The sequence below is a fragment of the Melospiza melodia genome, chromosome 5, assembly GCF_035770615.1.
Source record: "Melospiza melodia melodia isolate bMelMel2 chromosome 5, bMelMel2.pri, whole genome shotgun sequence".
NCBI classification, from domain to species: Eukaryota; Metazoa; Chordata; class Aves; order Passeriformes; family Passerellidae; genus Melospiza; species Melospiza melodia.
The window spans coordinates 19118907-19134079 of NC_086198.1; the positions used below are offsets into that span (position 1 = coordinate 19118907).

Below are 15173 nucleotides of genomic sequence, written 5' to 3' on the forward strand. Positions count from 1 at the left end.
AAAATTACTTTGATGAACACAGGAGTCCACAGCAGTAACAGCAGAGTGAACAAAGGGGTGAGATTTCAGAAGATGGGCACAGTATTTTGCCACATGGCATCAGTTACAAATCTGGGAATAAGGTTAGTTAGAATAAACAAGGTAGATATTGGAGATACATCTTCTCGACAGTTCTTTGTTTTATGACAATTTATTTTTCTTAGTCTGTATATTTTTATCACCTCTATACAGTTTTTTTAATGCCAGCTACCATTTGTCTTGCACTGTATGAATTCAGTCTACACAACGCTGTTTCTATTTTCCTACTGGAATTGGAGTAACTTGTGGAAAATAAACTTTTCTTCTTAAACTGTTAAATTTTACCCAATGGATTTTTGTCTTCTCTCCAATCATTCTGAATTTCTACTGTTCACCCAACATTCAACTTCATCTCCAAAATGGTAATTAAAAAAACGTTTCTTTATCTGTCATGCAAGAAAATCAGGTAAGTATGTAAAGATGAACATGGTCCTATAGAAATAAATTGTTAAGTAGGTGCATATTAAGCCTTTTACTGATTTGGGTTCTGAGAAATGTCCTGAGAATATGCATTAAAAATGCTTTACAAATATAGGGAATGTTTCACTTTGAATTAGCATCCTTTTAAATTTATAATTGAGAAGAGTATTAATTCACCTTAAATGTGCTTATTAATTTCAACGTTATTTGGCAAACATTCCTCTTTTCAGTGATTAATTTTCTCTTTGAATGTACTGTCAGGACCTTATAAAATTTCAGAGTATTTTAAGATTTTGATGGGTTGCTCAGCAACATATGAAATTAAGTTGTGTTTAAATCTCCACAGCAAGTATCTGTGAACAGCAGTTCTTACAATGGGACATAAATCTCAACCATCTTTTATCGATTTTCCTACTTACACGCATGATAACTAGAAAGTATTTCAGAGTCACAAATCCAAGCAACTGAAGTCTTTTCTTTAAATATATGTTTTGTCTTTTCTGTTTCATTCTGCTCAGAATTGAGCTCTTCACATAATGGCATGTCTTGGATTCCCTTGTGAGGAGCCCTCTGTGGGTGCAAACCCCTCTACAAGCGCTGCTGTGCTTTCAGTAGGAAATCAGTCAACACCAGTTCTGTAAAGGCAACGTGAGTCACCTTCCTTTAGTGTGTCTTTTGGGGTTTGTCTTTCAATTATAACACCTGTTGTCGCGGGAATTTGCTTTTGAGGCTCTGGTTAGCTCTGTAGTAAGCAGGTAGCAACCTTTTAGCTACATTTGATACTATTTCTAATGCTTAGAGAAAGTGGGAGAAAGACATTTGGAAACCCTGTACTGACATCTACTCATTTCCACCACAGCTACAATGCATAGCTGGGTTTGGATTAGAATCTAAGTGATCTCAGGAGATGATAAGAGCATTATAGTGATGTGGCTTGGCTAGATGAAGAGATATTCCTCCTTTCACTGCACCCACCAGCCAAAGTCAAGCTAAGCCTCTGCCTACAAATGACTGCATCACGTTAGATGTTTTAGCTTCCTTGCCTCCTGCACTGATGTGACAGCACTCCCTAGGGAAGACAACCTTTTACTATTATTAGTTAGAGCCTTGACCCTGAAACTTCTGTTGTCAGCCCCTTAAGGATACATAGGAAAATGGTGCCATGCTGCTGTCCTCTGTGAAGATGAGGTGATCAAACATGTTTAAGCTCTTTGAAAGAAAAGCTACCCATACACAGGCTCTATGGCCTATAAAAGGAATTACAAAAATCCATCTGAGATGTAATGAAAACATGAATTAATGACTTGTATCCTTCTGTGAATCCTGGCCTCAGCTTTGATAGACTCCAAGAAAAACATTCAATGAATGGCCCTGACTTTATGTTCAAAGTGTCACAAATATAAAACTGGCAATTCAGGTTTGATGTGTTTTGCCCCCAAGAAATATTCAAAAATACAGGACTGACTGTCACTCTAATTGTGCAGGTGAAACAGCAATGGTTTCCTTGGGGTCTTATGGGACTGAAGAAAAGACCTTTTGTGTAGCTGCCTAACAGCAGGTTCCTGTTATCACAGAGCAACATGGTTCTGCTCCCCAAGGACCTCAGTACATAACCAGGCTGGGTAAACACACTTAATTAAAATGTAGAAAACAAACCAAAACAAAACAGAACAATCTTCAATGACTGAAACAAGTCAACAAACCTGCTAGGCACCAAAAGACCAAAGCAGCCCAGCAACCCCAGTATCTCAAAATGATTTCTCAGCCAAAGATTTCAGGAGATGATGTTTTCACAGTGGCTTCCAAATGAAACGCAAGATTTACTGTCATTGCTCCTACTGAAGTTTTCAGTGACAAAATGTTCAAAACCAGTCAATGCTTTCAAAGGAAAATAAAGCTGCTTTTTCTCTCAGAAATCCTGCTGGCTGCCAGTGTTGACACAAAACTCGCTCTTGACCAGGCTCCTGAATGCTCAGCAAGCTCAGCAGGGTGGTGTAATTGTTTTGTTTATTTATAAGCGTGGCGAGTTTCCTACTGTAGCAGCTACCACATTTAAATGATCTTGGCAAGCATGAGGGCATACAGGATACCTTCTGAAGAAGGACCATGTGATTGCCTGGCAGGCAATTTCCTTTTCTTTTAAAGCCCAAAACACGTCTTTTCAGCCTCTGCTAAGTGTTACTATTTCTGAGGGTATTTGAAGCAGGTAAAAGAGTAGGACTGCTAAAAGCGAGATAAACAAGGAGCCCAGAAAAAAGCCTCACACTGACCTTGAGGCAGAATACTGAGGGCTCTCCAGGCAGGTTTTTCTTCCTCAGTACAACCACTCATGGCCGACAAATACATTACTTAGAATTTCTACAAGGTATTGTAAAAGTCAGAGCATTTTAGCATCCCAGAAAGCCAAAGAGGAAATCTTTTGAAACTTAAGGAGCATTTTTCTGGATCTGTAGTAAGTATCCAGTCTCCTAAATGTACCTGAATAGACCTTTGGAGGAAGCTGGAATGCCTTTCAGACCAAGCATATATAAATACAACACCTAGTTACAACAGGAACCAGAACAAAACCAAATCCAAGTTACTTGGCAAGTTCACAGCATGTCAAGTGCTGCTTGCTGAGACAGTCAGTAAGGTTGTGACAGATGGCCCCAGAAAGGACACTGGTGCTGAAGCACCAGGTAATGGATGTTCCAGTGAACACTTCTATAAGTCTTTGTCTCATGTCTTCATGAATTCTTTGTCACCTCTCCTGTTTTCCAGGGAAGAAGTCAAGGGGTTTTGTATGGGATTTCATGTTGCTAGGGAAGCTACAAAGGTTTCATGCTGTCTTACTGCAAACATTTGGGGTTGGTTTTTCCCTTTCCCTATTTCTCTCTTCTGCACACTACTCAGCACCTCAGAAGAGCAAAACATAGTCATATAATTTTCATAATCAGTTGATGCCCATGGCAAATCCAGCAGGTTAAATGCACAGTGCTTCTGTGCAGGCCAAACATCGGACACACCCCCTCCATTCTGCTGTCTCTTTTCCTAACACACAGAGCAAAGGCTGAGTTCTGCAGGGCTTCAGGAACCCTTGTCCCTGAGTGGTGCTATTTGAGCTGACAGAGGAAGCAGACTGTGCAGTTGTGAATCCCTCTCCTAACTCTGCCCTTCTGGCCAATGCTTCTCATCCGCACAAGCAGAGCTCTCCTTGAGTGCCTGCCCTGAGGTGCTCTCTGTGGCAGATTCATCCTGGCAGCTTGAAGCTTCAAAACGTGAAGTCCACAGTTTTATATCAGCCAGCATCGCTCAGCAGCTCATGCTGGCCATGAGTTTTTAGCTACTTCATATGATTATAATGGGAAACTCCAATCAGCAAGTAATGAATCTGTTTATGTCAAAGTCCATCTAGGCAGTGCAGTGTAAATTCATGCTATTCATTGATCACTGCATTGATTACTTGAGATTTTTGGAGGAAATTAGCCAGTGAAATTGCTTTAAAATTCTACACTGTGAATGCCAACCCACATCTCAAAATAATATGATTTTTAAATTCTCCCTAGACATCTTATGCAAAGGAGAATTCCAAAATCATGCTTCCCCAACTCAGATTGAGAATTAAACTACAAATGCTTTGTGTAAGCCATCTAGTTCCTACTGTCCACATTCATTAAGAAAGTGCTATCAGAATTGGGATCCTGCTGGCTACAAACAACTTCACAAACTGATCCAAAACCAAAATGCCATCTAGGATCCAATTCAACAGCTGCTGAGATTCAGCCATTTCTGGAACAAACAATGACAACTGCTTACAGGATCTTAAAGCAAAATGATGTTAGACACACAGCCAGAAATACAGCACCAAGCGCAATCAAATGAAAATTACAAATTTCCAAGGTGTTACAACTTGCTCTCACAGTTATCCAGACCACTAAAAGTTTTGTCTGCTCTGAGATATTCTTTGATGTGCTGATGAGCTATTAAAACCAAGCCAAATAAAGTTCTTTTGTTAGCATGCCCTAGCTATTAGAAATACAATTTGTTTTCCCCTGCCAGAGTTTTGGAAAGTTTCAAGGTGATACAATTTTGGAGAACAAAAGGAAAAACCATGAAAAAATTCCAAACTTCCCCATTCCTGCTTTATTTCACTCTGTAGAGTCTCTCAGCAAAAACTATTCCCATTTTGTGAGAAACAATGCACCATTCACACCTGCTCAGTAAGCAAACACGTTTTATGCAGTTGTGAAGTAATATAATCAGTAAGTATTATATTGAAATTAGAAAAATATGAGTAGCAGTGTCTGATAATGGTTTGTGGATGGTCTCTGTGTTGTTCAGTGAGCTCTAAATTACAGTCCCAATAGTCCCTGAAATGAAGGATAGTCCTCAGGTTATCTGTGTACTGCTACTAGTAATTTGTACCAAAATTCGTGTGTTTGTAAGGGCTGTTTTTATCAGCATTTGTTTACTCATTCATTTATCTTCAGCCTCATTAAAATTAGCATATTAGCATGTAAAGTGGAGTTCAGATTGGCCAATTTGACTTCAACAACTACCAACACAATCCAAACATGACATTCCCCATACTAAACACAGAGTCAACACACAGCCAAGAGATGTGCATCACTAAGAAACAGCCTTTTCCTGTGGAGCCACCTTTTTGCTACAGTCACAAGCAATTGCGATGGAATAACCAGAAGTCAGCTCCTGATATCAGTTACAGTGGTCTAATTTACCTGTCATCAAAGCAGTGACTTTTGTTTTACCTCACTGTAATGGGGATCAGAGTCCTGACTGAATATTCCATACATACACACCACATAAACATAATACTACTAGCACCTGAGACAAGACTAACGTCTCAATGTGTTTATTTCCATTTGTAGCTTGCATGGTAAATGTATTGCAATGATAAGTGCTTTTTCCCATGTCCTCCTGTATTTTCCCCTTTGTTACTGATTTCTCCCCTCTTCAAATGCTTTATGATCTGCTAAGTCAAAAGGAATAATTTCAATGTTAAGGAATGGATCAGGACACAACCCTGAATAGCAGAAGCAAAGAAATGCCATTTCTGTGTGAGCCTGTTGTTGCATTAGCAGTGCTGCTGCAGGTGAAGAAGCCCAAACCTCTCCAGGGCCTGGTGTCAAGGCAGGTGGTGTGAGGAGGTGCCTACCTGAAGACGGCGAGGCTCAAAGACCAGAGCACTAGCGGCTTCCTCAGCTCAAACTTTGCTCGTTTGTTCATTAGGTGCCGACCACCAAATATAAAGGCAGCGTACAGAGCTGAAAACAGGAATGATTTCTTCCTGCAAAACAAAACCAAAAAACACTTGTCAAATGTTTAATTAATATTAGATACACAGCAGAGTCACATATGGACACCATGGCTAAGGGCTTGTGTGCTTCCTTGAAAGGAAACTCTTTCAGAGACATTCCTGCATTCCAGCTGAGCTTATCATTTCAGTATGAAACTACATGCCTGCACACACTCATGGCTGGGTTCAGGCAAAACTGACCCTGGGGAAGTTCTGAAAAAGGACAGACAAATTTGGCTTCCATTCTTCACTAGTTTCAGAAGACTGAACTTCTGTGAGGAACAGAATAGATGTGGCAGAGCCCAGACACACTTCTGCAAGCAAAACGTGGCTGGAACTTGAACCAGCTGATCACATTCTGTGCCTCATTTATCTTTTGCATACAAATTTTTGTTTCCTGGAGGATCCTCCCTATGTGGCATTTTAGTTTCCCACTGTTTCCCCTAAAAAGACACTTAAAGATCAATATCCCTGCAACACACCATGATGAGTCTCACAAGAAGCAGAGGATCAGCAAGGAGAGGTCAATAGCCCCATCAAGCAGCAGAACCATGCTGGTTGGCACTGCCCTGTGGCATCGCCCTGCCTGTGACTGCTGGTTCAGGAAATCCAGTGCATTTGCTGAAAGGTCAAGCAGAGCTCTCTAAAGGAACTTCAATTATACTCCTCAAATTGCGAATTTTATTTTTAAAACTGCCTGATAGTAGTCCAGCTCAGCAATAATCACCAAATATTTGAACTCTGCTACTGCAACTCATTTTAAATCAACCATTAGAGGTCCAAAATAGACTAAGCCTGGGACTCCTTCCCACACAGCACAACATTATACTGACTAAGGCTTCATAATGTACATCATTAATGGTGGCCTAACTGGAAGGGCATCTATTCAAAAATAGAATTTTCTCTACATAATTTATCATTGCATTCACAAATATAGGAACTATGGACTATGGTTTTGAACCAGGAGTCTCTGGCTCCTATTGTACACCAAGAAAGAATAACAAATACTCTAAAGAAAGGTAACTACTTCATTAACGCGACTGAAAAGAACAGCAGCAGGCTACAGGACCTTTAGTTCTTTCTGACACTGAAGGGTAGCTGTGGCAGACAGGCCTATGATCAGGGCATGGCATACTGCCCAGGCTTCCCACTGGGAGAGAGGCTCAGCCATACTGAGGTGTTCAGACTTTTCACAGGATTTTCAACTGGTGTTTAAATGACAGTATGTTGCTTCACCTCAAGATAAAAACAAGTATGTGCCATGGTGTCACTACCGGTACCAAGTAGATGCCACCTTTGGGCTCTTCCATTGTGACTGGCTAGCTGAGGTTATCTCATGGCAAGGAATCTGTCCAGCATAGCACAGCATGGTCCTTAGGGCCAAGCAGTGTGGTACAGCACAGTATGTGCCTGTGCCTCCTCAAGGCAGCTGGTAATGGATCATGAGACCCTCGATGGCCAAGGGTCTTCCTGGAAGGTTCAGAAAAACTAAGAAAGCTGTAGCACATCTGACTGGAACCTTCAATGCAACCTTCAATCAAGATAAATGAATTGAATTTTATATAAGTTTGAAAGCTAAGTAAAAACTAACCCAAGAGAGTCAGATGCATATCAGTAAGCATTCTGCAGCATGCCATTTTCTGCTCACTGAGAAACTGTGTTTCTACTGATATCTTTATAGCTCTATGTTGTAAAAGGCAGGTAACTGCAGGAAAATACACCTGATGCTCTGAGAAGGGGAGGACCCAGTGCCTATAATCCACTGGGTGAGCTTTAGCATCCATGCTGGCAAAAGCACCAGGAAGACCCAGGAGCCAGCACCCTCTCACCTTGTGCACTGAGATGGTCTAATTGCCAGGGCAATGGTTATCATGACCAGGGTTTGAAAATGACAAAGCATCAGCCCTTATTCATATAATACAGAAAAAACCCCATTCATTTCTACTTCACTGGCCAGGGAAGGGACAGAATCACCAATTGAAAGCATGACTGCACTTTAACTTGGCTGGAGATCAGTAAATATTTGTTAACCAGTCTGGGTAATGATGAACCACCTCAAGCTTGCTTGTACTGAACTGTTTACACAAGATTTATGGGTTGAAAGATAGAAGCAGGCTCTTAGTGTGAGTCTGGACTGCATTCCTATCTCCTCCCCCTGCAGCCTTTTCAGCAGCAGTGTGAAGCCCAGCTCAATGCCACCCTGGGCATGGGTGAGGTCTGTCCTGCACTGATCTCCAAAGCAACTGAGAGCAGAGCAGGATGACACCCCAAGTAATGCAGGGAAAAGAGTGCCATGCAGCGCTGCCATGCAGCTGCCAACACAGCATAGGCCATGCAGGCTGCCATGGGAGGATGTCAGGATTCAAGAGCAGGAACTAGAGACACTTTGCAAAAGGCAAGTTTGAAACAGTTCAGTTCTAGATCAAACACAGCCGAGACTTCAAAGTAACAATTCAACTTCAGCTCCAGTTCAAGAGAAGAAAAGCAGTCTGTATGAGTTAGCAGTTCAGGTCTATGTTCTGTCCGTCTCCACTTCACCCTGAGCCAGATAATCTATATATTTACATCAAGTAACATTTCATTTTGCTTCTTATTACTGAAACTATCTTTTGTGAGTTCAATCAATTTATTGAGGTCAATAGTTATGTTACAGTAGTTAGAATAGATAAATTTTAGGTCACTTTACAGCTTTGTAACGAGTACAGCATTATTTACAATGATGGTAAATGGTACTCCCAGAGTATGCAGCTTTGTATCAGCAGTGGCAGCTTTGTATCAGCAGAGGCAGACATGGCAAGATTTCACTGCAAACATGATGTGAACTGCAGAGAGCAATTGTCAGCAGTTTCAGACAAGGAGGGACACAGTAGTATTATCTTCCATCACAGGTAAGCACAGTACTGAATAATGATTAGGCTGATCTTGAAATCATCCACTGTTTTGATCCCTGCTACTTTTTGCACTCAAAGGACTTTGAATTTTCCCCATTTTTTCATCCTAATAATGGTTAAAAGAACCGGGCAGGCCAGGTGACAGAGTTACAAAGGGGTTGCAGAGGTATGTACTCTTAAGATAATCTGATAAAACTCCATTAGACTGGTATTAACCGTTTCCTACTAGTGTTTTTATGATGGATTTTCCCGAAGGTTCATACTACAATCTGGTGCTGGGGTAGTGACATAAAGCAATGGCAATCTGACAGAATTCAATTGGGTCTGGTATGATTTTAGCCAAAGGAGAGAAATATTGAACAAGCATTTTGGAAGACAGAGGTTTGGAGTTGTTCTGTAATGCACCTTTTCTATACTATTACCTGAAAAGAAACTAAATAGAGCAGAACAATGACCAAAAAAATTAACCTTGAAACTAAAACAAAATAAAATTCCTCAAAGTAATTCGGTAACAGACTTGCATCAATAACTTAAATGTTAGCACATTCATATGTTTGTCTTCAATTCTGTTCTGCAGGGTAACACAGTAGACATAAAGACAGGGCTGCCAAATCCTCCACATTTTTCTGGCATTTCTGTTTCTCACAGTTGTCTCCCACCTTCCTACATTTTCAGACTTCAGGGACTAAGTACTATCTGTACTGAATACAACTCCATGTTCCTCTGACAAAAGTTGCCAGCTCTTTCCCCCTTTATAGGCTTCTGGAGAACCTATTAAAAGCTATATTTGGGCTTACTACAAGAGAGGGAGGCAAGAGGGACTATGGGCTAAAGATGTGGGACAGATCTTCCAGGACAGTAGCAGAGAGATGGCTGTGTCATGAGGCAAAGGGAGAGGAAGAAGCTGGGACATGTGATGTGAGAAAGAGAAGAGAAAGGATGAACAGTAAACATGGCAGCAAATGATGGGAGCTGGCAGCCATGAGATGGACATAAAGCTGGGATAGCATGGAAGGCCAGGAAGCTTGAAGCTCTTTCTGTGCTGGAACTCCTGGAAGGATCCTTCCTGCATCCATGGGCAGAGGAACAGAGACAGGAAAGAGGAAAAGTATAGCTGAGAAGAGGGAGGCAGAAACTGAGAATGATAAAGAAAGACAGAAACAAAGCTTCTACTCATTTCCAGCAGGGAGTCCCACGCAGGAAAGCCCACTCAAGGACCACAAAGTGACAAGAAGAGATAAGCCACCCAAGCCTCAGGCAGGAAAACACAGCACTGGGAAGGGGCAGCAAATAATCCAAAGAGGAAAGCAGTTGTAAACAAATGGCTAAGGATTAAGAAATCTTGATTTCCACAGAAGCACTTATTTATAAAATGATGAAAATGCAATATGTAATGTTACCACAGTATTCTAAAATTAGGGGCCAAAGCCTGAGGGTGAGCCTCATGTGCAGCAGCATGAGACATCCCCCTGTCTCTGATGCAAAGTGAAATAGCCCTGAATATTGCACTACTGCTGAAGGAGGTGGTTTCAAGCCCAGATGCACTGCTGCCATTTTCCCCCCCTAAAAATAGCAGCCTGAGTCATTATTGTAGAGTTCTCTGATGTTAATGAGTAAACAGATATATATATATGTGTCTGTGTGTGTGTGCGCAATAAAATTGACTATTTTCACAGGATTTTCCTTAATTATTAAGGAAAGTCCTTACAGAAATGCCCAAAAGACAACCTCATCACAGATGAACTCTCATTTATCATGCAATATAGGATTATCTGCATAACAGCCTTCAGTAAAGGAGTAGTAAAGTGGTGTTAGCCCCCTCTTTCTACATTCCGTAGGATTTTTAAAGCTTTTTAAAATCAAGATGTATTTACTTTGCACATTCAAGGCTCATTTTTAAATTCACTATCACTTCATCTGTTGTAAAAGGAGAACAACAGGTTAAAAAAATCCCACTGCAGTTGCCAGAGCAGAGTGTTGCTTGAAAGTAAACAAGCAGTTTCAGGTTCCTGACGTTATTCTCTTGGCCTTCATCACCATTTTATTGCTGCAAAAAAAACCCCAACCAGATTTACTGAAAAAAAAAAAAAAAAAGAAAGAAAATAATGTCTGGCTATATGAAATATAAGGGAATTTTCCTACTGCTTTCTCCCAGCTTTCAACAGAAAGTAACAACAATAACTTAGGTTTATAATTGAAACTGCTAACTTGAGAGTCCAGCTCAAGTGCTTTAACCTGAACCCATGCGAATCACACAACATACCCATGTCCACAGATCAGGCAGCAGGGCTGGTAGTCTTGGCAAAGTTACTTTTTCTCTGGTGCTTATTTAAATATCACACATTCTGTATAAAAAAGGGTGTGAAAACGCTTCTCAGTCTCTCAGTGTTTCTACCTCAGAAATACTGTCAAAGCAAGTATTCTCTCTCTCTCCACTGATGCAATTTTGACAGAACCAGCAAGAAGAGATCCAATGTGTGGATATGCCAGATCTGTGTATGAAAATATAACCTGTACTCCTGGCTTAGATTTGAGTTCCTGCAGCTGCTTCCCATTGACCATAGCAGCCTTCATAACAGAGAGAGAAGGACACACAGAAGAGGAAGACCTGTCTGATACCCACATGCCAACAGAGTCTGATTTACTCAGCAGCTCAATACCCTTTGACATTTATATTTAGCACAGCAGTGATGACAGTCACACAGACATGTAGGTGATTCACTGATGATGGTCTCTGACGTAAAAAGCTATCAGAGAGTAACCACAGATGTATCTCATACCAATCATCTGATCCCTTCATTTCTAAAGCCTGTGTCTCAAAGGCCATTCAGCCTCCTCGTGACAGGTACTGCTGGATGTGCCAGTCTGTGCTTCCCCCAAGGCTGGAGCAACTCTCCAGGCACCTCTCTCCTGTCTGAGAGCAAGGGAAGAGGAGTCAGGGCCCTGGGACCAAACATGGGCCAGGGACTGTTATTCCCCCACATGTGCCTTCTCTCTAGGCTGCTGTTCCCATCACCCAATTCTGTCATTACTGCCAGATGTAGTTGTGTCACTGCCCTGATCCTTAACCCACACAAAGGAAAGAAACATGGGCCTGGGAGGCTGCCAGGAGGACTGATGTGAGACCTGTCCCAAGCACAACATTGCTGAAAAGGATGGAAGAAGGATGAGGAAGACTTGTGTATGCACTCTTGCTCTATGAGTGCCAGCGGCTGAGCCGAGGGGCAGTGAAGCCCAGGTCCCACTGCCCAGGTCAGAGTGCCAAAGGTGAGAACTGCAGGGGCAGCAACCTCCGAGAAGCAGAACAACTGTTTTTTTGTGGCGTATCACCAGCTCATAGCCTGCTCTGGTCCAGTGGAGATAGCCCCAGTTCACCACCAGCCAATTTGCAAGAGCTAAACTATTTAGTGCAATACAACACTGTCCCAGGGGAGCAAGAGGCTGTGCCCACCTGAGCCTCTGCCCACACTGCATTCAGTCTGACCCAGGGGCAGGAAGCCACTCCTGCCTTGGCAGGGCAGACAACAGCCCTAAAATTACAGAGAGGAGAAACAAGGGCACGGAAGTGTGGGGGCATGGGGGGAGGTGGCTCATGTCCTGCACCTCCCTGATGGTTGCATCTGTTTTGTTGAAATGTTTGCCAGTAATTTGTAATACTCATGTTTGTAAAACATAGGTGTTGGAAAGTATTAGACACACACTTCAAATGTGGGCAGCTAGGGACAAAGAAAGCAGCAAACTTTTGCTGTCTTCTCTGTGAGTGGGAAAATATAAGAAAAGCATAAGGGTGGGAAAACGAAGTTAAAATTCAGGAACAATTTGGGGTTTTTTTCAGATAGAATGGGCAAACTCATCTCTGAAGCATGGTCCCCTGTTCTTTATAAGCCTCATACAGGCTTGATGGAACAAACCATAAATCTGTAAAAAAGTTACAATCCCAAATATAAGCCATGTCACAAGAGAAAAGAACTTCTCAACACTTCAGAAAAACACCCCAAAACAAGTTCCAAAATTTTGGGTTTTGAAGTCAAGTTGCCAAAATTATCACTGAAGGAAAATCAGCTTCATCTCTGGCTCTGCCCCGGACTTCCTCCACTTAAGCTGTGAATGGGGACCCACCCAGTGGAGATGGCAGGTGAGTGTGCTTGCCATGACAAAAGCCACTCCTGAAGTTTTCACCTGGCACAGACAAGAGTGGAAGTTGCAGCTCAGTGGGTTGGGTGACTGGGGTGAGCCACACCATACCCTCCGAGCCAGTTGGCATCCCAAGTGACACGGTTCAGCCCAAGTCATAGCCTGCACCACCTCACTGTCAGTGCCACCACACATCCCAAGAATGGGCCACATCCCAGGGAAGGCATCTGACCCCACTGTAACTGACACTGATCATAGGTAACAACCATTTTTGCACAACTCCCTCCAAGATTTACAGGGCCAGTGCTTAGACTTGAATCTAGCCCCACAGGACCCTACTGGAAAAATGATGGCCATCCCTTTCCCTGTTAAGAGCCTTTACAGGAGCTCAGTGTAGTCAGAGAAACTCCTTGAATGGGAGCCTCTGCTAAATCCATTGATATCACTCTGACAACATACATAGTTTTTAAGACAAATATTTGGGGTTATAACAGGTGACAAGTCAGGGTGTCCCAATGCCACTTGATATTTCCAGGCATTGTTGAGACTTTCAGGCAGTTGGTGGAGAGATGGCAGAAAGCAGAGAAGCTAATGTAGGTCATAGGCACTGCAGCTCTAATGAAAAGCTAGAGTGCTTTCACTTTTAATTTCATCAAAGTAAATGTAAACCTCTGGCCTCCACCATAAAAACCTGGAGCTAGTAAACACAACTGCAAGTGAACTTGGGGACTACTAACCTACATCCCTCCCAGCTGAAATCATTCCGTTTGTTCCTACCTCTCACCTGAAAGCAGTTAATGAAGATGCTAATAGAGGTATGTCATAGAGACATAGCTGAAAATAACTAGATTTCCAAACTGCCTTACTCCTTTGATCTGTTTATCTGATCAAATTAATCAATGGTTATGACATTTCATAATTTTACACTTAAAGGAGTACATCAATGTAAATCCTTCAAATCCAAGAAGATCCCTGAAGAAACTCAAAATATTATTTATATAGACAGGTGTTGTTTTTCTAAACTGTTGAGCAAATAGATATTTGTTTATTAAACAGAACAAAACACAACTCAACTAACAGATCAATACGAACACTTTACTGAAGATGTCTTTGCCTGTGCACCTGCAGAAAGCCTCAGCACCACAACGGCAAGTTCACGTCTCTCTATCATTGCAAAGGCAACTTGTAACTACTCTGGGAAAGTGTCTGTTGGATCCCAAAAAATATTTAAGTAAAAATAAAAGCAGTCATTTAAGATGAAGCATGGAAAATGGAGGGGTTGCAAGCAGCAAGTGTGTTACTTTTCTATCTGCCCTAAAAGACATTCCAGTAGACATTGCTCCCTTCCAGCCTTCTGCAATACAGCCTCAGAGAATGATGTTGCTACAACTGTCAGTGGATTGCAAAACACAAACAAATAAAACTGTTCTGATTTCCCTGAGAGCGTTCTCGGCCAAAGGAGTCATGCATGATTTTCCCATAGAGCAGAGTGCAATGGCAGAAACAGGACAGCAAAAAATAATACACAATTAAGACCTTACAGCCAGAGCTTGTTGATCACCTTATAAAAAGCACCACCATATAACTTTTTCAGTGCTAGAAAACATTAAATTATCCTAGAGGAAACCAAACTAAGGGGATGCCTGAAAAGCATAATAATTTAGAATGCTGTCCTGGGTCTGGCCAGGACAGGGTTAATTTTGCAGTAGCCAGAAGAGGACATGGCTGGCACCCAGAGGTTGTTCTGTACCACCACATGTCACTGCTGAGGTTGGAGGTAGGGGAGTCTCTTCTGGGAAGAAGGGGTTCCTTTTGGTCAAGTGAGCATGGCAGGGGGAGCTGTCCAGTCCTGTTGGCTGCTGGGGGTTTTGTGTGTGAATCCTTCCTGTCCTGTACCCTCTGTCATTAGTATTGCTGCTGCTACTGTTTGTCTTCTCTTCTCATTGCTCTTTCCAGTAAATTGTTCTTATCTCAACCTGTGGTGCCTCCAATTCTCCTCTGCAGCAGGGGAATGGCCAGGAGGGGAGTGAGTTAGAGGAGCCTGAGTTTTAGTGGGAGTTCTAAACTGGCACATACCATTCCTAAACCACGTCAGATATACGCTTACTCCACTCTTCTTCACCACCTAAAGACCTAAAGCCATACACATGGATGAGAGCAAGCCAGCAATATAATTTGTTGGCCTAGCTTTGATTAGAAGGGAATAGTGGTACCAGTGACATTGCAGTAATGGAACTGTGGAATAAAATGCCTTGCTTTCAAACTTTCTGAATGTCCAGGCAACCTGTGGAAGAGAAGGCAGCAAATGGAACTCATAAAAAAGGACATTTTGGTGGAGAAGCAAATGAAAGAAT

General features: G+C 42.0%; 1 protein-coding gene across 1 annotated transcript in view; it reads right to left on the reverse strand.

Moving 5' to 3' along the window:
* Window positions 1-15173, reverse strand: part of ELOVL6 (ELOVL fatty acid elongase 6) — a 78766-nt gene that overhangs the window by 23628 nt on the left and 39965 nt on the right. The window contains exon 2 of the mRNA XM_063156489.1: window positions 5654-5785. Within this exon, the coding sequence (XP_063012559.1) occupies window positions 5654-5785 (132 nt within the window). The remainder of the gene's footprint in view (window positions 1-5653; window positions 5786-15173) is intronic.